Source organism: Seriola lalandi, unplaced genomic scaffold, assembly GCF_002814215.2.
Source record: "Seriola lalandi dorsalis isolate HSWRI2012SDOR001 ecotype SW California unplaced genomic scaffold, Sedor1 jcf7180002054769, whole genome shotgun sequence".
Taxonomy (NCBI): Eukaryota; Metazoa; Chordata; class Actinopteri; order Carangiformes; family Carangidae; genus Seriola; species Seriola lalandi.
The window spans coordinates 192,744-217,269 of NW_019525322.1; the positions used below are offsets into that span (position 1 = coordinate 192,744).

General features: G+C 40.2%; 2 protein-coding genes across 2 annotated transcripts in view; both read left to right on the forward strand.

The window, feature by feature from the left end:
- The first annotated feature begins 2,557 nt into the window (after positions 1-2,557).
- ciao2b (cytosolic iron-sulfur assembly component 2B) lies at positions 2,558-5,132 on the forward strand. Its single transcript, XM_023425298.2, has 5 exons — positions 2,558-2,802; positions 3,535-3,614; positions 4,011-4,136; positions 4,297-4,342; positions 4,562-5,132. Exons 1-5 carry the CDS (start codon positions 2,676-2,678, stop codon positions 4,660-4,662), a joined length of 480 nt encoding a protein of 159 aa, XP_023281066.1. The 5' UTR covers positions 2,558-2,675; the 3' UTR covers positions 4,663-5,132.
- Positions 5,133-22,410: 17,278 nt separating this feature from the next.
- b3gnt2b (UDP-GlcNAc:betaGal beta-1,3-N-acetylglucosaminyltransferase 2b) overlaps positions 22,411-24,526 on the forward strand; it is a 30,708-nt gene continuing 28,592 nt past the window's right edge. The window contains exon 1 of the mRNA XM_087179026.1: positions 22,411-22,514. The gene's annotated coding sequence lies outside the window, so the exon portion shown is untranslated. The remainder of the gene's footprint in view (positions 22,515-24,526) is intronic.

The following is a 24,526-nucleotide window of genomic DNA, read 5'->3' on the forward strand; positions in this document are numbered from 1 at the left end:
ATCCCAAACATATTGTGGCATTAGTGTCGTCAAGGTATTAAGATCATTGATGTTTGATTTTAGTGTCACGCAGTAACATTGTGCAATTTCTCAGTATCAGTTGCTGCTGTTCAGATATAAGGGACAGAGACGTATTAGCCGCAGGGATAACTTTAACTACAATAGTTAAATTCTCTTTTGCAAATATGTAGATGTTATTACCTTCCTGTCTGATGTTTTCCTCATTCACAGCAGCTACTTGCACTGTTTACTGCATCAAGCCATTTGTACGTCATTTGGGAAAAACATGAAAGTTGCCCAGGTGGGGAAAATATTAGACATAAAACAGTATCACTACATCTTGACACCTATTTTTGTTACACTCTGCTGGAGAAGAGTTCACAGATTTAATGTTTAGATGACACATCTACATTTAAACCCAGCAGGTGTGCGGCTGTACACAGAGACTGGTAGGCTGATAAAGGGCGGAGTCAGCCTCCCGGTTTCCACCTTAACCACCTCATCCCAGGTACATGCGATTGTCTCAGAGCTTGTGATTAAGTATTTTGTGTATTATCATTTCATGCAAACATGAAATTCATTTTTGATCCAAAACCCTTTTTCCTCAAGCCAGTACAAGTACTTCCAAGCTCCCAGACACCAGGAGAGGCAGCCCAGGTGACAGCGACAGGGAAGAACACCTCCTGTCCTGGGAAGGAGAGTCTCCAGCGGTTTCACTTCAGATATCACAGTTTCCTCTAATGAATATCAGATCTATATTAACACACACTGCTCTCTCATTATCTTTCAGCTGTCTTCTTGGACTGAACTCGGGCCCTGCAAACTGACCCAGTGTGAGCCGCCTGGTGGAGGCCGTTAGCAACCAGCTCTGTCGTCTTCACCCGGTGGCCACGTGGTCCAGGGCGACCGTGAGGACTCGCTGGTCATTCATTCTCAAGGATTATGTGGCCATTAGAGAGGCAGTGCTGGCCGACCTGAGGGTGATGGCTCAGACCAACAACCATCTCTTTGAATTGACTCAGTGGTAAGAGTTTGTCATGAAGCTGTGTCGGTGTGCTGGAATCTGTTCTGTGATTCATCTTTTAATAAAACACTCTGTGTTGGTCTGTGTGTTCAGGTGCTGGCCAGACTCTCCCTTCAGTAAAGGGTCTGTCATTGGTACAGGTGGGACAAGGACAGACCCTTTAACTTCAGTGTCCCGGAGGAGCAGCAGGGGTCTGCCTCCTCCTCCTCCTCCTCCTCCTCTTCTTCCTCCAGACAATGAACAGCTTTGCCCCTCATCCAGTGCTGTTGGTCCTTCCCTCGCTCCAGCGCCACTCCCCTCTTCTGTTCAGCCACCTCCTCTGCCTGGACTACTTGTCCCCAGACCAGAACCTACAGGAAGAGGAAGCTGCTGTGGCAGAGCGGGGGCTGCTGCCTGGAGGAAAAACCCACCAGCTGCCAACATCATACATCTGCAGCAAGTGTGTCCAACCCAGAAGGATTGACACTGACCTCACTCACAGTGCAGGTGTGTCACACTGTGACTGTTGGTGGAAAGACTGTGGAGGAGTGGAGGGAAGAGATGAAGAGAAGACTGGATGACAACTTTTTCTATCTTTATTTATAACTTTTAATTGACATTATTTAGTGCAAAGACTTGACATTGACTGTTTTCCTTGTAAAAATGTTGTAAATAGTTTCCATTGGGCACAATGCTGTTACTGTATGTAAGAATGAATCTGTAATTTGTGCTTTCTTTTATTGTTGACTGAGTATGTTTTTTCATATTTACCATCTGCCTCGTGATGAATCTAACGGGACACTTTGGTGAATTAGTGTTTTCATTATTTAAATTGGTAAGTACATAAGACAAATTAGAAAAGCACAAACACTAGTATCCATCTCTAGATCCTGTATTGTCACTGTTGAAGGACGGCCACATTTAAACATTTCTATAATGTTTGTTGTTGATTAAAGCCAACATAGAAAGTCTTGTGATTAATTACAAATTCAGGAAGAACTTCAATGCGTTGTGTGATTTCCCTACTGTACGTGCTGCTACTGTTAAAATTCACACCAGACATGCTCCATAAAAACCATCAACAAAGCAAAGCTTCATAAAAAAACTTTATTTCACATCAAAACTACATTAATTTCAAGAATTTACACCATTGGAGAGGTGTACAAAAGTAATAAAAAGTGGTGGGTAAATGTTATTTAGTTACAAGTAGAAATTATAGTAGAAATGTAAAAATAATACTTCATAGCTAAGTGTGTGACTTAGCTATGTCATCCTTTGTGTGTGACACAGTTTACATGCAGCAGACTCTCAGTCTGAGGGAGAAGCTGTTCTGAAGTCTGTTCATGTTCTGCAGAACCAATTTAAAACACAAGGTTAGAATACGTTTTACACTGTGTTTTTACCGTTTAACGTTAGAGCACATGCTAACTTCAACTACACATAACATTGCAAGTTATAGTTTAGCGTTACAACATGCATGACGTATAATTACGCATTTAGAGGTGGAGCCTTTTTGGGTGTACTGTCCCTTTAAGAGTCTCTCGCTCTGGCTCTTTCTGGACTCTGTCGCTTTCCGTCATCCTCGGAAGTAAATGTTCAGTGTGTTTAGTTGAGCACCACTCGTTCAAATCCAGATATTTACTGTATAACGTGGATTAAAATATCGTCTAAAATGTCTGGGGGAACCCAATTGGAGAACGCGAACCCTGTGATTTTTGAGCGGTCTGGGGAGAGGCTGCTGACGGCGTCGGATGAAGATGAAGAAGTCCATGACCCCATCGACGACAGAGAGATATTCGATATCCTGTTTTTAACTTCAAGTAGATCTTCTCCGGTTTTAAGTAGTTTTACACCTGACAGATAATTTTGTACTTGATAAACTGTAGTTTAACTAATTCTCTGCACACAAGCTGCATGTTTTTTCTCTAACGTTGCAGGCTGTTGCATCATGTCTTAGCTAACGTTAACTGATACGTAGAGACAGTAAATCGAGTATTTTTGTTAAATTTTGGAAGTTGTGTGACACTGTGTAAGACTAACTATCATATAAGCACATCATGTTAATGAGATTAAACTGCAGAATAAATATATAGTAGGTTTAAAACGTTTTCAGCACATTTTCTTAAATTTCAAGTAATGCATTTAAATATTCCTTGTAGAGCCGAAACAATTCGTCGATTAATCAATTACACAAAAATATATGCTAGTTTGAGAACTCATTAATCGTTTCAGTCCTTTTTAGTCCAAATTTTAATTTAACAGGAAATGACCTTAAATCAAACTCTTTGCCCCCTATAATAAAAGCCACATTTACAATAATATAAGGGATAAACTGTTTATTACGTCATGAATTGTTGCATGATTACTTAAATTCAGAAATTACATAAATTTAACAAAACGTATTATAATATTTTATAATAAATGTCTTCCATAATATATATTAATTATGACATACTGATTGCATCATAGTGCAGCACATAGAGCCAGGACTTGTCTCCATGTGTTGTCTTGAATTCTTTAACTAATGTTACATCTGATCAGATCCATCAACGACCCGGAGCATCCTCTGTCTCTGGAAGAACTCAATGTGGTGGAGCAATTCAGAGTCAAGGTAAGTCGCTGTATTTGTGTGTTTTTGTGTTTTAGGTTTACTACAGGACGAAAACAGACTTATCAATATTCAAATTTAGTGACTAAGAAGTTAAGAAATGGTTGAACTTGACAACCATTCACCCCTCCATCCTCATGAACTTGACTTTACAGAGTCTTTACTGAACTTTGGGGGAAAAAATGATATAGACAAGTAAACTAACATTTACAATCCAGCCTACATCAGCAAAGTAGTCACTGTTTATGTGATCTTAGTCATTATGTTTGGGTCCGGAAAACATACATAAACTTTATCCTTAACAGATGAGGAAATGTTATTGGAAATTCTAATTGCAGAAGTAAATTGCATTCAGTATTGTTTATTAAGTTCCTTTCCATCTGTTTGTCTTTGTCTCAGGTTAATGATACGGAGAGCACTGTGGATATTGAGTTCACGCCCACTATCCCCCACTGCAGCATGGCAACACTCATCGGCCTGTCAATCAAAGTCAAGCTGCTGCGCTCCCTGCCAGACAGATTCAAAGTGCGTTTGTGTGTGTGTGTGTGTGTTGTTGTTGGCTGTAGAAATTTAACATCACCTCCTCTGATTAGATTCTTAGTTAATATGAAACAGAAAGTTGTACTTGTAGCAGTGTGTTGTTTTTTCAGTTTGAGGTGTAACTGTAGTGTCTGTTTCCACTCAGATTGATGTCCACATCACTCCTGGGACTCATGCCTCAGAGGAAGCAGGTAAAAAATATAAGCAGACATGTTTGGATATTAGATAATTCTCAATGCATTGTAATGTTTCCTGCAGAGATCTCCTATTGATTCCTGTTTATATCCTGGTCACTAAGAGCTGCCCTTTGTGTTCTACTGGTTACTCCTCATTGTTGAATTTGAGGAATTTGTTGTGTTTACATGTCATGTGACTTCTTTCTTTTATGGCTTTTGTTTTTATATGTGCAGTGAACAAACAGCTGGCAGACAAGGAGAGAGTGGCAGCAGCCCTGGAGAACTCCTCTCTGCTGGAGGTGGTCAACCAGTGTCTGACCACCAGGAGCATCTGAGCAGCCAATCAGCTTTCTTTGTTGTCTTCTTCTTTCAGCCTCTGATCTTTGACAACTGAGATGCATTCGCTAAGCTGTCTCTCTGTCCGCCTATCACCAGTCCTGGTTTGAGCGGCTGCAACTGGCGGACAGTCAGGATCATGCAGATCCATACAGTTCCTGTGCTCTAGTGTTTCCTGGATATAATTAAAGGGCAACCCTATTCTCAGTTGTGTCCACCCAAAGAGAATAATATAATCTGTTAATCATGACGCACAGTAGTGGGTGGTAGTGAAGTAGGATTGTCCAGTATGAAAAAATTCTACTGGTGAGGTTCTTCATACAGGTTAATGCCTGTTTTATATTCTGAAATTTGTATTGTAACATATGCAATGAGTAATATTTGGCTGCAGACTGCAGAAACAATTACCATCTGTATATAAAATGATTGCTTTTGAAATTTTATTAAAAGTCTACACAACAAAAATGAAGCCATGAAAATATTTGTTTTTTTTCCTCAAAGCTACGTTTCATCCAAGAAACAAAAAATTATCATCAGACAAATTAAAGATTAGATATATAGATTTATCTATCCACAGGCCCAGAGCTGTTTTCAGGGGAGTTGAGTTTTTCTCTGGGGATTGTAAATCTCTGTAAACAAATTTAAAGGAATCATAATAATAGAATTTGAATTGTAATATCGTACAAGACAGTGATTTTAGTCTCAGACTTTCTCTGCATTAGTGTATATCTGTACAGTGTAATGCAACTATGAATAATTAATAAAGTCAAAGGGAAAACAAGTTACAGTAATACTGCTATAGAGGATTATGTCCATATTGTCTCTATATCTTATCACTTAAATAATATACGACAGACTGGAGCCAATAATTAAAAATAAGAAACATGGTTTGATGTAGAAATATTGACGTTAAACATCATGTAAATTTGAGAATAAGTCTGGTAGAGTGGATGAGTGCTGCACATCCAGGTATTGTTTTTCTTTTTTTTTGTTAGGCCACTCATCCACCAGGACAGACAGCATCTGTCCACAAGATGGCGCCATTGTAGTTTTTATTTGTAGTTCTATAATACATTTAATGCAACAAGAAACTGTCAGTTTTTCTATATAAACTCTGTGTACATGAAAAGTACTTAAAACAACTTTCTAATGTAATATTATTGTATTCACTTTTCTTATAGTCATGATCAAATGCATATGTGACGATTTATGTCATTCTCAGCAATGATCGTAAAGGCATTTTCAATTTAAACTTGAAGTTAAAATGTTTATGTTGGTGGTTTTAATGGTTTTTCAGTGTTTTGTTTTTTTCCCTCTCACACTGTATTTTCTGAAATTATAGTATTTCTTTCTTATGCTCCTGCAGTTCTGGGAACACCTTGCTCTCAAGGTTCACAGAACGTTTCCTCCACATCCGCCCAGGTACAGACTCCCCTTTGTGTGTGTGTGTATGTGTGCATGCATGCATGCGTACGTGTTTGTGTGTGTGTGTGTGTGTGTGTGTGTGTGTGTGTGTGTGTGTTTGTGGTTTTTTTTTTCTATGTCTCTTTGTGTAGTCTGAGAGAGAGTGAAAGACTAAAGACTAAAACAAAGAACAACATCAATCTTTGTTACAATCCATGTGAAATGATTAATTCTTTATAACAGCTTACACTTGTTGAAGGTCAATGGTAGAATTGAGGATATCCCAGCATGCATTGTGCAAAGGGGAGGAACGCCTTTGACAGGTTAACTATTGTAAGACTATATGTAAACTTGATACGCACGTCAGTAAGTCAAATGATATTGTTTGATGAACAGATATTAACACTATTGTCCTTTTTCCTTAGAGACACAATGTTTTATACTGTGAAATTCAGATTTCTGACATGGGCATTTCTGTATGGCAGCTGTGTGTGTGTGTGTGTGTGTGTGTGTGTGTGTGTGTGTGTGTGTGTGTCTGTGAGTGTGTGAGTGTGTGTGTGTGTGAGAGTGAGTGAGTGAGTGAGTGAGTGAGTGTGTTTGTGTGTGTGAGTGTGTGTGTGCGTGTGAGTGTGTTTGTGTGTGTGTGTGTGTGTGAGTGTGTGTGTGTGTGTGTGAGTGTGTGTGTGTGAGTGTGAGTGTGAGTGTGTGTGTGTCCAGTTTTCCACCGGGCTCCTCAGTGTGTTGGCGCGGGATGAATAGTGGCAGTGTGCAGTCAGAGTGGGGCTGAGTAAACAGTCATCACAAGCTTGGCCGTCCTCTGCTGCACAAAGCAGCACAGTTCTGCTCTGCTTTCTGTGTGACAAACGGTGGTTCACTAAACAACCAGATATCTGAAGGGTTTGAGATTTAATTCAAAAACAATGCTGATATGTTGCAATGTATTACTCCCTAAAGTTAAAATGTCCCTCAAGTGTCAAAAAATCTAAACTCCTGCATTAATTGGGGACCTGTAGGACCCTGCTGAAGGGGCTCTACGGGTCCTTTGGGAGTCATTTTTCTGTGTAAGATAAAAAAAACTTTTCTTTCTGTCAGGACCCTTTCAGCCGCATCACCTTTACAGAGAATCCACATCATCACAGTTTGTCTGGGGGAGGAAATCCCCCTCATCTTACGCCACGTCACAAACACACACAATACCATAATGTGCATCCGATTACACAGAAACATACGTAGGTGCAAACACACTCAGTCATTAAGTACGTGTACTGAAAAACCCCGTGGGCACAGACAGACATCATTTAGTCCTGCACAGGAACAAACACTGACGTGGATGTGGAGTGGCTCTCTCATCTGCTAACCTCCCACTTCACAGCAGCACACTTCCACAACCTGTTTGTTTTTGAGAGGGATACTCCACCCTCTCGTCAACAAGCCCCGCTCATTAAGCTCCTCAAACCACTTCTGTTACACAGCCTGGGCTTTGAATGGGAGGCTGATTGCAGCCTAAATATAAGGCTCAGACAAACATGGCTACCGCCCTAAAGACAGATGTAATGGGATGCAATGATAGGTGTTTGTGCCGTGTTCTCTACTTTCTTTTTTTTTTTGTAAACTAAGGAACAAGTTGTTCAGTTTAGCATTTCAGGCAAAGGTAGAAAATCCTTGAATACCTGCTGTGTACGTCTGACTGTTTCTCAGATGCTCAAGAATCACATTTGGGTGTAATGTTTAAGTGTGTCACATGACGGTCACAAAATAGAACAAATAAGAGACTTTAAAAAGCTAATGTCAAAATTTTCTGGTATTCATTTCCCATCTTAGTAATATTTTGTCACTGGTCCATCTCAGTCACCTTAATCCTGGGTATTTTTTTTGCGAAAAAATGCAACAACCCATTCAGACTAAACATCTAAAATATGAATTATAAGACTTTTTTTTTTTTTTTTTTTACGTTTTAAGGTTTCCACATTTATTATCCACAAATATTAATTTAATATGTCTCCAATATCATATTCAGCTCTGCATCCTAGGTCATGTTCATGTTTGATTGTCCTGTCTTTTTATACACTTCCTGTTTTATTTTGGTAACTCTCCTCTCGTTTCCGGTTCACTTCCTCGTGCTCTGATTGTCTGCCCCGCCCTATTGTGTTGCACCTGTGTCCTATTGCCTATGCTGTGCCTCAACTCGCGTACTTACATTCAAGTACGGCAACACGGAGTGTACTAGAAGTACCCGGATGGTGCACTCAAGATTGAGTGTAAAGCGATGGATACTTCTCACCATCAACGGACGCCATCTTGGCTACGTAGCGGAAGGGGAGGGACCATCGGCGATCGCGGCCTAATTTCCATGTGGCACGGCATGTATTTCCTGTCTAAGACCTCAGTTTAGTTTTTGACCTCGCCTCAGCTAACACCCTTTTGGATATGTTTGTCTACATGTGTACCGTTGTTGTTGTTGTTGTTGTTGTTGTTGTTGTTGTTTGTTTGTTTTAACAGATAATCTCTTGGCATTAATGACAAACATATTTGCAAAAACTGTAAATAAAACTAAGAGAATTTCATCATGGTGTTGAAAATGGAAGTGCCGATACAGAGTCCAATGTATATGTCCAAAAACCTCTTTTCTTTGTTTCCTGTTACCTCTCCACTATAGCTATTGAAAACGGGCGTAAAATGAAAAAAATAAAATAAATAAATAAATAATAGTGTTTAACAGTGGCTAAATAATCATCTTGAGCACAATCAGTATTAAAATCATTCCAGTAGGGGAGCGAACATTCAAAATATTTAAAACACATTTTCATATGGCTGTAAAGAATTAGTAGCCAAAAACAAATTAGCAACCTGTGTAATCAGATCATGTATAATTATGACGGTTGTGTCTGTGTTTTAGTCATGAATTTCATGTGGGAGTGTGTTTTTCTGCAGGACGTCAGCATAGACAGTGTTCTTACGCTCACATCTCCAGCCCCCACGATGCAATGAGGGCGCAGTGTGCATCTGCTCTGCATGCCAGATCTTAATCCAGATGCTCATGCACAAGCTGCAAGCTTCCGTAGCTGCATGGAGCTCACGTGTCACGTGGTCTCAACGTTGTTTCTCAAAGCCCCTGAGAGGAATATACTTGTAAGTGGAGATACACGATCCATCTGACCTTTTACCAGCTCACTGTACAGTAACCGTCCCCGATGACGTGTCGTGGGGAGGACTTACCGTATGAAGGCGCTGTAGACACAACTGTAGTCACGGATATTCAGTTCCCACCATAACTCGGTTCATGTCAGGGTGGAAATGCTTATCGAAGGACAGTATGTGTACATCAGAGCAGGACATAGAAACCCAGACTGTTTTAAAGGTGTGTGTTTGTGTGTGTGCGAGTGTGTGTGTGTGTGTGTGTGTTACTGATTATACAGTACATCCATTGTCTTATATTCTTATCTTAACGGCAAATGCATTCCAGGAATTCCTTTCGTTTTCAGTTTCTGGTTTATCATTGCCTTCAATGCCTATTTCCCACATTTCCCACAATGTCTTTTGACACCTCCAACAGAACCAACATAACCCTGCTGGAGCGTAGCTGGTGGTTACACACTAGAAAGTGATAATGATAAAAAAAGCAAGCGACAGAGATAGAGAGACAGAGAGAGAGAGTATTTCCGTTTGCAGCACTGACTGAAAACAAGCACGTCTTGTAGCTACAGTTTACTCCTCCCTTTCACACATAATGTACATTTCTTCACTTATTGCAGTCTTTTGAAAATAGTTATCATATACTGTATAATATAATTTATATATATAATATATAGGCCATGTATGTCAGGGTGTGTTTGGTCTCTACAGAAGGGGGGGCAGATGGGCTGAACGTTGGGCATGCTTTGTTGTGACATCACAAAGTTACAGAAGTCCTGACGGCTGGTTTTAAGGCCCAGTGTCTGAATACTGTGGACTGAGCACTTTGATACTTTCACAGTATTAATATATATATATATATCTATAATTGACCTTTAACCTTATAAACAGTGCATGTCAAGGCAGAACTGAACACAACAGCTTAAAGAGTTTCTGCGGTGAATATCACAGTGTGATAAATGTCCATTGTACGTACTGACAATGATTCAGTCGCTTAATTTAGATAAAAAGTGAATAAGATGCAGAGTCAGTGACTGTGAATCAGCTGAGCTAAACAAAATTATTTGACTCAACAAAGCGAGTCATAACTTCTGTCTCTAAAACCTAAAGGAGAATGGAGCTTAGAACTGTAATGAATGCACTGTAGCTGCAGTGGACCTGCACTTTTCCTGTTTGTGGATTTGGTGTTTCTGTAACCTACATTTACAGGTTTACACCTCCAAAGCTGCACGCCATGCCCGACCTCAACATCTCATCTAAAGAACAGACAAACCCCAATCAACCACTTTCTGTGAAAAGGAAAGTAGACCTGCTCTGTGCAGCTTGTTGTTGTGTGGAAGTCTTAAACTAAGCATGAAGCAGCTTCTGCAGCAAATAGCACTTACTTCACAGGGGTTTATTTTCAGCTTTAATTGTGTGCACCAGAGGCTTTTTGTAATATCTGGCTCTTAAACATCGCTCAAAGATCATGCAAGAGGAAACTGAAAGATTATTCAGACTGTCAGAGCTCCATTTCTCTGTCTGATAAGACGTGTTAATCAACCTTTTGGGCCCGAGAGGAAGAGGCAGAGACACTTACACATATTCATAGATAGATAAACTCACTTTTACTAACTCTAAAACATCCTGTGAACTCTCGTGGGAACAAATGCACCCAAAGACATCTGTCTGCTCTTTGGTGCGAATCATATTTGTGACTTTCTTCATTTTATAAACATAATGAAAGTTAATATTTATTAAGAATTTAGTTCAATACAAGACCAATGAGGACAACCTTGGTTTATTATCACAACAAACTTGTGATAAACAGCACATGAAGTGTACTGTATGTGCTCATATCTCTGTGTTATTCCAGTTCATTTGAAATGCTGTATTTCCCTGCAGCATGTTCTGTCCTATATGACTGTCCCCAGGAAACATCAGTTTATACCGTTCTTACCAGCGTCATCACAAACATGTGCCTAACAGGAAGTGATGTAAAGATCCTCCAAAAAGCGCACAGGAGAGGGCTAGCTTACAAGATGAGCTATTGTATTAAGTTATTTTATTAAATGATCTAATTGTCAGTCATTCATTACAGTATGTAAGATGTCTGACCAGTTTAGAAACTACAGTAATGATGGTGGTGAATCAGTCTGCCTAAAATATTAACATATAACTTCATTTCTATTTTTATTACAACCACTAAAAGACTGCTGTTTTTCTGTTGCAGCATTTTCTTTTTTGACACTAGTATATGATGTTTATGATACAACAACATGATCTGGTGCATGTTTTTGCTAAAGTTTAGCTTTTTTTGCAAATGACAAAACACAACGTTGCTTTTGCGTAACCTTTTCTCAAAACCAGGTCATATATATATATATATATATATATATATATATGAGTCTTAAGTCAAGTGTTGGCCATCAGGAGCCTTGGATCAGGGGATCGTGTCTGAGCTGAATGTGCCCTGGGTCTGAAGAGGTGCATGAAAAAGAGATAAAGACAAATATTCAGAGTTGGCAGGGTGGTGTCAGAGGCAGGTACGTTGGTCTCACCTGAGTACCTGATTTCACAAAGCTTGAATCCTGATATGGAGCAAAGAGATGAAGACGGATGAAGCTATTGTCTGGTGCCCTGCGCGTCTGTTTGAACGAGAGCCAATCGAATACAACACATGTAAAGTGACCTTGTCTTTATGGTTCGTTCAGTTTGAGTCATCAATTAGTTTGTGTGTATCTATGTGTTCAGACAAATGAAGGCGAGAGATAAAGGCTTCTCTGTCGCTGTGGTTAGTCTGGAGGGGGGGGGCTCCTCTCTGGTTGTGCAGAGAGGGAAGAGAGTGACTCCTCTTCCCTTTTACAGGCATCAGCAGCTTCTTCCAAACGAGTGGGGGTCAGATCCTGATGTATCAAGAGAGTTCACTCTTTCCTCTCAGTTTGTGCTCATACTTTCTCCTCTCCACGCTTCATGCGAATGTTTGCTCTGCGCAGCTTGTGTTTACATATCTCAAATTCACCCCAGTCCTCAAATAGCCCCCATAATGCAACGAGTGAGAACAGCAAAAGTTCAAATGTGTGCAGTGTTTATCCTGTGCTTTTCCCGAGCCCAAAACAAGACCATGTGAAAGTCATGAGCACTATTTTAAGTAACAATTATTCAGAAATCAGTGATAATAATAACTCTAGTATAAATTCTTTCCTCTGTTTGATCAAATGCTTGAAGGCTGCATGTAGCGATAATTATTTTCCTGTGATATTATTTTCAGCTCCATTGTCCCAAAATGACACAGTTATTTTCTCAACAAACACATGAATAACTTCTGTTTTGATAACTGAAAACTACACCGCTCAGCTGTTTAAATGAAACAGAAACAAACCTTTTTTTTGGTCTGTTCATTGGATTTGTCGAGAAGAAAAACACAGAACAGAACAACAGCACCCTTGAATAAAGATACTCACTTTTTAATTTAGCATGAGGGGTTGGTGTTTTTTGTTCAGTTTGAGGTTAATGCCAGTGAACACAACACAGCGAGGGCCTCCCTTTACTACATCCTCAGTCAAACTCCTGCGATCTGATTTGCAGTATTTACTTTATTTTATTTAAAGTTTACATTCGGGGAGTTTAATTTTTACTCAGATGCTCCTGCAGTTGCTGTGACTGTGTCTGTTGGCGAGCAATGTGAGCTGAGGTCTCTGCTGCTCGGCCTCAAGACTTAATGACAGGAAGTTACTCATCCTGGGGAGGAAACAGGCTTGACACATATGACATTTATCTTCTCATCTAAATCTCAGCAACGAGTAAGCTTTGTCGTTATTAGTTATTGTTTAAACTGAATGACACTCTCTCTCCCATTGGACATATTTAAAAAAGTAGATGAAGACCAATGTTTCAACTCACTTTTGTTTAGTTTTTAGTGTCTTTATACTTTTTGCCTTCTTATTGTGAAGCATTAAAGGTGCTGTACAAATAAACGTCTTTATTTACTTACTTAAATATACAGTATTTGTGAATTGAAGAAAAGTTTCGATATAAAATACGTATTGATCCCTACAAACAGTCACATTGAGATACAGCGTGTGGCGATTGCACTGTGGTAAAGCCTCATATCTTCAGTGGTGGCTCTATCAGTTCCAATAGCAGAAACATCATCTCCCCCTTCGATACCCAGAGGGACGTTCAGTGAGCTCTGGTACTGTGAACTTTGAAGTTACACACTGTGTCTCCTCCTGGGATGTTCCCCCATTCATACACACTCTGTTCAGACAACACCCACAGAAACACAGATAACGGTCTGAGGCCAGAGGAAGTGGCCCATTAAAGGCGGTAGCTGGATTTGAACTTGTTTGTGCGCACATTTTTTGAAGTTTTGTGTATTTGTATTGAGTGTGTGTGTGTGTGTGTGTGTGTGTGTGTGTGTGTACATTATTTGCCTGAAGCTCTGTTGTGTTTGTGGCTCCTGACAAAAGGACCTTGATGTTGTTCCAGCGGTGTTCTGCGCTGTGGTCCGGTCTTGCTGCAGCTCTCATCTGTTCCTGTAATCTCTAAAACACAACCTGACCGTTCTGTTCCTGCTCTGATTAGACTGCCTGGCTCCTCGCTGTGTGTCTCTGCCAGAGCCACAAAGTCTGCTCCAGCGCACAACCGCGCTGGACGCTTATTAAACGGTTACATACAGTACGTCTGTGGTGCCTGGTTTGTGTCATCCTGTCTTTACTGACCATCAGAAGGAATATCGTTAGATGTATTAGAGGAGCCTTGCATTTAATTTAATTAGTGCCATTTAAAGCTTTGATCGTTTCCTGTTAAATATTAGGCAGCTTTTCTTCACAGCTTAAAAGAGAAACTTCCGTGGCTTTGAAGTGTCCTGGTCCCTCTGGATAATCCACAGACTGGGCTGTACACAGTTTTCAGTGGGGCTATTTCCTCAGTAGAAACTGAACAGCGAGGGACCGGGACATTGTTTTCATTCCATTAATCTCCGGCATCAGCTGATAAAACCAAACCTATCCACATCACGGCCAGACAAACAATTATGATACAAATTGTTCAGCACATATCAAAAATCAAGATGCAACACGTCACATATCAAAGTGAAATATAGTACAATTTAAATACTTAACATCAGAGCAAGGGCATTTATTGCTTATCAATTGATGCTTCTTACCTATATCTGCAGTAACTGCTGCTTTAAACCTGGCGTGTTTGGCGTTGCCTCACCTGCACTCAAGGCAACCACACTGTTCTCGTCTTGGTTCCCCACTGGTGGAAAGAGCTACCTAATGTTATCAGAGCAGGGCGTCCCTTCAAGAATCTCTCAAAGATTCATTTCTTCTGAAAGCACTTCCTCTCTAACACCTCTAACACCTTTAACACCTCTAACACCTCTAACATGCCCAACTAGCACTTACTACTCACTTGAATATGAACACTTACAGTTTACTCCAAGGTTTCCCACTGCACTGAAGGGTTAGTGTTGTCCTTCACTGGTAAGTCACTGTGGATAGAAGCATTTGCTAAATTCACAAAATGTAAAAACCATGAGTTCCTTCATGAAAACCAAACTTGTTAACGCTCTTTCTCCTCTGAAAAAAAAAAAGGGAGTGAACAAGGAAACCGTGCCGAAAGGCAACAGGTACTGTATCTTAAATTTTGCCTCTGAGTAAAAATTTAATTTAAAAAAACAACAAAAAATGTTCAGTTTCACTAGCTCTCATCCTGTAGGGCGAGTCCCTTCTTTAGCTGCCATCACTTCATCAAAGGACAGTGTACTCCACTCTTTTGGTGGTTTCACTCAACCTTTTGAAGCTCATTGTTCTCTCACACGCAGCGCGGAGCAAATTATTTTAACATCCAGCGTGATTTACGGGTAACTCCTCGGTGCAAGTACCGAGCCACAGATGTTGTGACACCCGTGGGTGATGTGTTAGTGGGGAAAGTGCTTTGGTTTTTTGCCTCATTGGTTTTGTATCGGTAAAAGGTCATGCAGTTGTGGGAAATTTACTTTTTAAGTCCAAAATAAAGTGGAGATAATTAAGGAAGTGAAAAATGCAAATGACTTATATGGTATTTGTTCCACTCAAGCAATTTATTGAGAAATTCCTGTAATTTCCTCATTAATGGACTGAAGTAAATAGGACTGCACTGAGCTGCAAATACTCATCAAACCACGTGAACAATGAAATTGCAGAACTGTTGAGATCTACTTTATGAAGTTGGTTTGATACACTTCAAAAAATACCGGAAGCTTCACACTCTGAAATCCTATCCATGGAAACATTCTTCAGTCACCTTCACCACCTGAAATCCATCCCAACCGTCTCCTGACGCAGCGCTTCATTCCTTCAGAAAGCACGGCCTCCGAACACAATCAGTGTTTCAAACAGTGATTCTGTTTCCTACAGAAACATATTTGTAATGATGGTAACCGCTGATGTTACTCGTTCACTCTCCTGCAGGTTCAACCCGTCAACTTTCCAGGTGAAGTGCGCCCATGTCGGCCCCCGCAGCCTCCATGACCTCCGTGTCAGCTGGACTACGGCGAAGCACAGGCAGCACTTCACCAGCAGGATACATCCACATGTGGGCATTTTACTGCACAGCATTATGGCAGGCAATGAGGCAGCCCGGCTTCTCTCTGACATTACCCATGCTCCCCAGAGTCAGCACTTCCTTGAAGAGCATCCGCTACCTTCCTGCATCGTTATGCTCCGCCTGGTTTCATGTTTCTGATTTGGTGTCGGGCAGCTATAGTTGCAAAAGGTCACAAAGAGGTATGGACCAGTGATAACTGTATTTGACTCTTTGCTTTATCTTTATCTTTTAAATAACACATTCCTGTCGTAACCAAACTTCCCCCTCCCTCACTTTTTTTTCAGTTGCTTTTTCCATAAGTTTGCCCGCTTGACAACGCACCTCTGAAAACATCAGTATCACCATTTGTCCCCTGTTCCTTTCAAAGCCGTTGTTTGGCAGCACGTCATTTGGAGAGTCACAGTATTAAAGAAGGAAGCTGCCAGGAAATACAATGAAACATTTGAAAAGTCTTTTGATCATGAACTCGTCGCTGACAAGGTCAATCATCTACACCGTCCCAACACAGGGAGAGTTTCCAAAAGTGCTGTGCTGGCATCAGCCGGGGTTTGACGGTAGTTTCATTGAGAAATGAGGAAAAACTTAACTGAGGAAAACAGGGGACATGAAGCACGTAAGCTGTGTCCCAATTCAGGGGCCGCGTCCTTCATTTCGAAAGGTTCCTTCAAACGCATCCTTCTTTTCCTGCGCAATGAAGGCTCCAACAGGTGGATCTTTTAGACCCAACATATCCCATGATTCATTGCACGCCAGTAATGAAAATATCATGGCAGCAAACAACACCGACAGAGAGCCCGAGGATTTCACTTTTAAATATAAGTATTGAGTTTCGGCGCAGTTCAACAGCTAATGGTACAACTTCTTTGTGGAAGTTATGTGCTGTCAAGGTTGCCAGGCAACAGGCGTTGCGCCTTGAGACACAATGGTAAGAGCTGGTGAAGTTCTCCATAAACCAGACCGTCTCATTTCATTTATATTAGATATTTTTGTTTAAAACGACTGATGTCGCACCTGTTTCCATTACCATCCTTTCATTTATCTGAGTTGTTGAGCATGTGCATGCTGTAGTGGTTAGAGTCAGATTCATACTGCAGCTGTTTAAAAGTCTGTTTGACATTATTTGGATATGAAGAACCATCAGGCATGGAGAACAAAACAAAACAAAACACAAACGGCAGGTGGTCCATCACAGACCGGTTGGTCTGGTCTCAACATGTAGTCCAGGCAGATGTATGCAGAGCTACGGTTCATGTTTCAATGACAATGCAAAGTACACAGAGTGTGCTACGTGATTGATACAGCTCTATCCATGAGCTATGATCCATACGACCACATCCCCCCACTGTGTGCACTGAGCTGTCAGGCAAACAGAAAGTCACATGCAAAAAATAACTCTGAGACGATGTGTCCAAGTCTGACTAACAAAACATTTAGCCTTCATTTAGTTACTGTAATTACTGCAACGTATTACATGAGAGAGTACAGTGATACGTCTGTGCTTGTTTTTCTGCATTGAAATCTGCACAATCACAAAATGAAACTGGTTCTGGTTATATGTTCTTGTAATCCTGTGCTCAACTAGAACAAACATTTTCCACCTAATATAGAACTTTGTTTTTATTGTTATGTTGTTATTATGGAGTTAAAACTGTTGAGTCTTCATGATTTTCACAACACGGGACTAATTTCATAGTTTCAACCACCAGTTTGATAATATTTTCCCAACCGAGTAACTTGTTCACAACCTGTTTGATCTCTGACCGCTCGTCCTCGTTGGGTTCAGCCCCTCAGTGATGACCCCAGTGAGCAGGGTTGGGGTTAGAGTTCACCAGAGCTGCAGAATTAAGCCCCAGGTTGGAAAAAAGAACTGAAGCGAGTCGGACGGTAAATATAAAATGAGGTGTCAGCTGAACCCAATCACTCTCACCACAGACACACTCATGTAGTCAGTTTTGTTTTGCACGGTTAGCGCTGTCTCTTCCTCACACACACACACACACACACACACACACACAGCGCAGTTGCAGTGTGTGGGCTCTCTGGTATAGCTGCACCTGAGCTCAGGTGTCCCAGGAGCTGAAGGCAGAGGGTATTTGCTTTGTTGTGGTGTTCCCATGTGAGTGTGTATTACAGACAGCAGCAGGAACAAAGACACACATGAATACACTCGGCACAATGCACCAGCATTATGTTCCGCCTAAACTGACTTTAACTTGTTGATACTTTTACAGATACAAATGAATTAATGTTGTTACTTATCACAGTAAACTCTCGTCTCAGGATAAAATAAAAGCATATGGACCTATGAACTGTATATATATTTAAAATTATATATGAAACCTACTAGAACTATATTGGAACTATTTCATGTATTGATTTATGTGTCTAGCTCATACAAAAATGTATATTTATGTATGTATGCTTGTGTTTTAGACATGTGTTATGTAAATGTATATCCATCCCAAAGCCTGTTAGTATATGTTTATACAGTAGGGTCCAAAAGTCAAAGAGTCCACTTTCCCAGAATGGGAAGACAGACACGTGTAAAAATGAATGAGAAATCAATAAGGAAATATAGTATAGTATAGTATATAGAATTTTTATTGTTGCATATATAAATTCAAACTTATCGTTAACATATATGGTCGGAACATGTTATACCATATAAAAATGCATCAAATACATATTTTAATATGTGTTTTTCATATATGTTAAAATCCTCACATATCCAGAGGATGTATATATGTAATAACAATATTTTCCCTCATAGGTGACACATATGGCAACATCACTCTTGGTAAAGGGACATACTGTATCTGTGTTTTTCATTAATTAAACAAAAATGTTTTTCAGTTTCTCTTTTGTACGCTCATATTCTCACACTTCATCAGTCGTCATCAGCTTCTCTGCCTCCAAAACCACCTTCCAAAGACACGTGATAACCGAGGTGGACGGCTCATCACGGGTAATTGCAGAGCTTTCAGGACAGTGGGGAGACCGCACATGCAAACAGTGGCGTTCAGCGTGGTGGTCACAGTAGGTGGTTTGGTAGGTGGCGTCTGAGGAATTTCCTCCATGAGGAGGAATCCTGCTGACTGCAGGGCTCAAAGATTTACGCGTCTGTTTCCCCAAGGAGACGGTGCACTCTGGAGAAAGTGTAAATATGACTGTTACATTCACAGATCATTGTTTACAGACTGAGTAAACATTGAATCAGAACATTACACAGCTCCATAGTGATACAAGAGTGCTGTAGAGCTGTGTATAATGTAATGTAGGAACAATAATGTGTATTTTCTTCCTCTTTTCTTACATAATTTGTAATTCAAATGTGGTTCATCTGTATTACCTGTGATACCAGCAGAACTATTAGTACCTGTTGTGTTTTCTCTTTGTCGTTTTATACACTTCCTGATTTATTTTGACTTCCCTAACTCTCGTTTCAGGTTCACTTCCTGCCCACGTGTGTTTCCCGCCACTGTGACTGTCTGCCCCGCCCCCATGTGCTCCACCTGTGTCTCTTTGTTTCCTCTCTCCTTGTGGATTTAAAGTCTGCGTTCTCCCTTCCCCTCGCTCCTTTGTGACCAGCGCTCCAGCTTTAATTCTTCAGGTACACACTCTGACACATCAGTAAAGTCAGGTGGGCTTGTACTCTACAGAAGCCTGGCAGGGACTGAAAAGCAGTTTGACTTCACACCTGACTTCACAAATGATGAAGTCAGGTGTGCTCAAAGCAAACACATTTCCTTTATGGTATTTCTTGTGGCAGCTTAACAAGAAAAGCCACACCGTGTTTTTCCCGCAGCTGAACTCTTTTCTCTGGTTTTCAATGATATAAAATGACACTTGATCACATGCATCATTTCCTGTGAATCTCTCAGTTTGCTTTCAGGACGTTTGAATCCTGCACGGGATTTAGGTAAATAGAAGGAGACGCGTTGTTTCTGTGTTTGATCACTGTTACCTTACACTGTAAGTATAAATGTCTGCCTGCTCACCTGCCGCTGACACAGTCGCTCTTCCTTAACCCTGGAGGAATAACTACATCACTATGGAAACCGTTTCTTCTTCCCAACCAGTGCACAGAACAGACGGCAGGACAAACATGCAAACACGGCAACCTTTCACATGTGTAAAAGCTCTGACCTAGTGAAATTACAAACATCAACACGCGTTTCCCTATTCAAATCAAACACATTTGTGGTCTAAATCAGTCCAGGCAAAGTCAGTTTACTGTGAGGAAAAAGAAAAAGCTCTCTGGGATATTTGCATGTAATTTATTTTGCTGTTTAGTTTAACTTCTCTGATGTACTGCGAGATAAAAGCACATTAAATTCACTTTCAAACATTTCATTAAAAATGTTATTTTATGCTCACATCTCTGTTTTCATCAGGACTTCTTGTATAATATTTGCTATTTAACTAGCCGGCAGCCTAAAGCACTGCACAAGTATGCGTCACCGCTGTTCAATGAGGCGCACTGCGTGGTGTTGTTTCCCCTAATATGTCCATCTTTGTGCGTCTGCGGGACGTGAGAACAGGCATCATTTACAGCATCAGATTCACTGAAGGGTCTCGTTTCAATGCGTCTCCCACGTTATGGATTAAACAGGCTGTGACAGGATGAGTCTCCACAGATGGCTGAAGTTAAAGTCCCGTGTATAGAGTGAGGTTTATGAAAAGGATGCCTCAGTTTTAAAACGCAAGCGAGAGAAAGAAAAACAGAAATATGGTGATTCATATTTTCAATCTCAAAGGGTTTTTCTTTCTTGTCTTCTTTAATGAATTATTTCTCATTTTAAAACTCTTCATACAGTATGTGTAGTATCATTATCATTTGAGAAATATGATGTCATTCCAGTGTTGGTCATCATGTGCAACAGTCATCCATGTTACATGTAAAAGTTTTGTTTCACTGTTTACGTCACTGTTTATTTGAGCTGTGGCTATTGAACAATGAGACTGGGCTTATGTTGAGTCAGCGATAGCATCAGTCTAATATTCTATTGGCCAATTTAACACCTTTTTCCTCAGGTGAACTAAAATACAGGTGAACTGTTTGGGAAAGTGTTACAGAACAGTTATAAAACATTATAACAGGCGAGATAAGAGGTGACTGATGTGTGCAGTCAAATAAATCTTTATCACTGCACTTCCATAACACATAGTCAGATCTGGTTCCCACATTACCCACAATACAACTCAATGGCTAACTTACAGCCTCTGACAGTTTGGTCATAAATTCAGAGATGAGCTGCTACAGAGGTCTGATGAACTCTCTTCTGACTGTACACCCCCTGATTGTTTTCATTTCCAACCTTTCCAACCAGCAATGCCTCAAGTGACAGGTGCGTGTAGTGAGGTGGTCACATGACTCCCTCCATTTGCCTGAATTACAAAGAAAAGTTTCCAATTGACTTGACTTTTGCTTTGTATTTCATTTCTGCCTTGACTCAGCTGCACCTGGCCCGAACAAATCATGTTGGTTTCAAAAGTGATGATTAGTGCAAATATTGTGGGGGAAGACTCTCACGGCAGCGTTTGGAAACATGCAGCATTTCAAAACTGAAGTCATGAGAATTTCCACACATCAGGGCATCTGATCAAGTCCCATGACCCTGTGGGTCAAATGTGAGTTTTTGTTTTTTTCTTCACTCCTGGGTTATATTTACTCTTAGCATGAAAGGGAACTGAACCTCACACTGCTAAACTAATGGGAAACATAGATGTGGATGAAATGAAACAGGTTCTCCGAAGTCTTAGCTTCATAAAAAATCGTGCAATCAATCAGTGAAATAGTAGATAAATATATAATAAAAGTCTAAAATTAGATTTTGTAATATCATTGAGTGGAGGTGTTGTCTGTCACTCTGCTTTCACTAAATCTTAGAGGCCTGCTGTGTCTGGATTTTAACAGCAAAACACTTACTCATGTCCAATACTTAGTCCCTCGTCTGATAATTGATATGTCTTATCATCTGTTTATGGTCAGACAGTCTTCTGATCTCACCGCACCAGTCGGGGCAGAAAAGGGCCTGGATTGTGTTAGAGGACTGAGCAGACGGGCACCCGGGACCTAAAGTCACAGGACCCACGGACGTCGCTGCCAGGGTCTGGGCAAAGGGCAACAAAGCTGCCATTGTTGCTGGAAGAGAAACCTCGATGCAGACAAATGACAAAGAATTTTAATTTTAACCCTCCCCTTACTTCAAAATGGAGTTACTGTATTAGAAAAAGTCAACAAGGACAACTGCTGTTTGGCATGTTTATCATTCAAACCATAACTTTTCCACAGAGAATTGAATTAGTTCATTATTTTTTCTTCACATGCACGCAGCAACATTTTCAGGCTGTTGACACGGCATCCTGAGGAAAAAAATGTAAAATAGAAGGTAAATTACCAGTTTATCTATTTTAATCATGTCTGTTTTGTTTCTGCTTCTTTTATTTCACTGTCGATTATGGCCGAAGTGTCTGATGTAACTCAGGTAAATTCAGAGCAAAGGTTCATGAGCGTAATCATGTTGACACATTCTTAGGTATGAAAAAAGGAACTGAATACCTCTTGAGTAATCTGTTGAAAAACTGCCTTGACTAGTTTTACAGAGCAGCATCATAATGTGATTTTGTGCTCAACTGGTTGACACTGATCTTTGAACGCCTCACAAGCTGCGAAACTCCTGACTAATGATGACGTTTCCAAAATCCCTTCCATCACCTCCAGAAGATGCCAGACCAGGTATTAAAACACTTTGTGAATGTGATTATGTATTTATATTCTTTATATTATATCTATTCAAACATATCTATTTAAATGTTCAGGTATATTGTCTGTATTTCTGTCCCAACGTCGAGTCAAAGTCGGAGATTCACTGTAAAATATCCATATGCAAGTTTTTAATCAAGTGTTAATTTTGTCCATCAAGCATTTGTTGGGGTTTGACTCATCAGTTAAGTAAATATTTAATATGTTCCCGCCGGCTGATCAAATGTGTGTGAAGGTTTATTCGCGCCATTTTTTACACAGCATTATCCTAAGGATTTTCCCATGACTGTTGCCTGTTGTACAGTCAACTGAGCCCCGAGTGCCTTTATCCGGGCAGCTGTTTCACATGAAGGCTACAGGATGTGTGTTAATGTGTGTCTGACCCACAGCGGTAACGTCTCTGCTGGTAATGCGGTTGCTTTTTCCGATTATAATGTGCATCGTTTCACAGCAAGTTGTTGTGGTTCAGATTGACTTTTGTCGTGCTGTTTAGTGCATTGTTTTCTTTAGAGATCAATATTGAAAAATAAATAAATAAATTTAAAAAAGTCATTATGACATGAATAATTCATAGACAGTATATATAATCACAAACATCTGGGCTCCATACAAATGCAGACTCAGTGGGCTCCCTTGCCGGTTTCATAACATTAAAGCCACACCTGCACAAAAAACTAAAGTGTCATGCGTTTGCAAGGGTTGTCTTATTAATTAGTGATGAATAACGAATTTAAGAAGAATCTCAACCCTTGTTTCTCGACATAGAGAAAGACTTTTAGAACATTAGCATTTTAGTTCTTCATTAAACCCTGAGCATAAGACAAAGGAAGACTCAGAAAGGATTATTGTTTTACGGTATTTCATAATAAATATGTTTTATTTGCAGAATTACAGTATGAAACATCAGAAACCCAAAGACACACTCCACCTCAAAACTGAAGCCCACTGTCAATCTCAAACTGACTGACTCATCCTGATACTAATAATATTGAAGTTGAGTTGAATGATGAGTTAATCTGAAACTAAGGATTGAAAAGTTATGATTGTTCATGTGGTTGAAAGTAAAGAGGACAGTTACTGTAGAAAACGCTACTGTTGGGAAAAGTTGCATTATGAATTAAATGAGAAACTGGCCTGAAATATTATCATTATGAAAAATAACAGCACTGAAATAGTTCATTTACCAGCAAGTGCATCTTGAGTTTTTCTTCAGGAAGTGAGCGTATGTTGTCATAACGTCAGTTAAATGTGGTTTTTCTTCTCAGCATTTGGTTAGAACAGGAAGTGACTCGCCTTTCCTTCTTCCTGTGTGTTTAATGTTGGCACGGGCAAATTTAACAGCACTGAGGTTTAACATTTTACATTGTTATCGCGTGTTGTCACAATAGCCATTTTATTTTGAAAACAAAAGGCAGTGTTCACGCACACACGCGCGCACACACACACATACACACACACACACACACACACACACACACACTCACTCTGTAGTGACAGCAGTCAGACACATCTTTGCTATAAATTAGCTCAATGCAGTGCAGTAATGACCCTCATGTCAGAAGATCAGCCATTGTTAGAAAATCAAAATACGTCTGTCAGACTTTTACCCAGTTAAGTTTTTGCCACTAAATAAAACCTTTGCACTTATGAGAAATAGTTAAACAATTAAAATGTATGATCTACAACTGCAGACAGTGTGCAGATGTTCTGTTGTAGAGACAGGATCAGGTTCTCACACTGAGCAGGGACATGTTCTACGTGTTGTTGTATCATGTTGTTGTGTTCTTGTATGTCTGTATCTGAAAGTGAGTCTGTTTTCGCTGAGATGAAGTGATAAGGCATATCTTGGTCTCTCTATCTGTGTGTGTGTGTGTGTGTGTGTGTGTGTGTGTGTGTGTGTGTGTGTTCCAACTTTTAAAGCACAACATAAAAATTGCAAAACGTGCTTCATTGTTACTGCAATTCATCCTTTATAGTTTCCTGTT

Excerpts from the sequence above, each read along its gene's own strand:
- ciao2b (XM_023425298.2), top strand. The coding sequence starts at position 2,676 with ATGTCTGGGGGAACCCAATTGGAGAACGCGAACCCTGTGATTTTTGAG. Across the intron at positions 4,137-4,296 it reads CCCTGCCAGACAGATTCAAA|ATTGATGTCCACATCACTCC; the intron begins GTGCGTTTGTGT and ends GTTTCCACTCAG. Across the intron at positions 4,343-4,561 it reads TCATGCCTCAGAGGAAGCAG|TGAACAAACAGCTGGCAGAC; the intron begins GTAAAAAATATA and ends TTATATGTGCAG.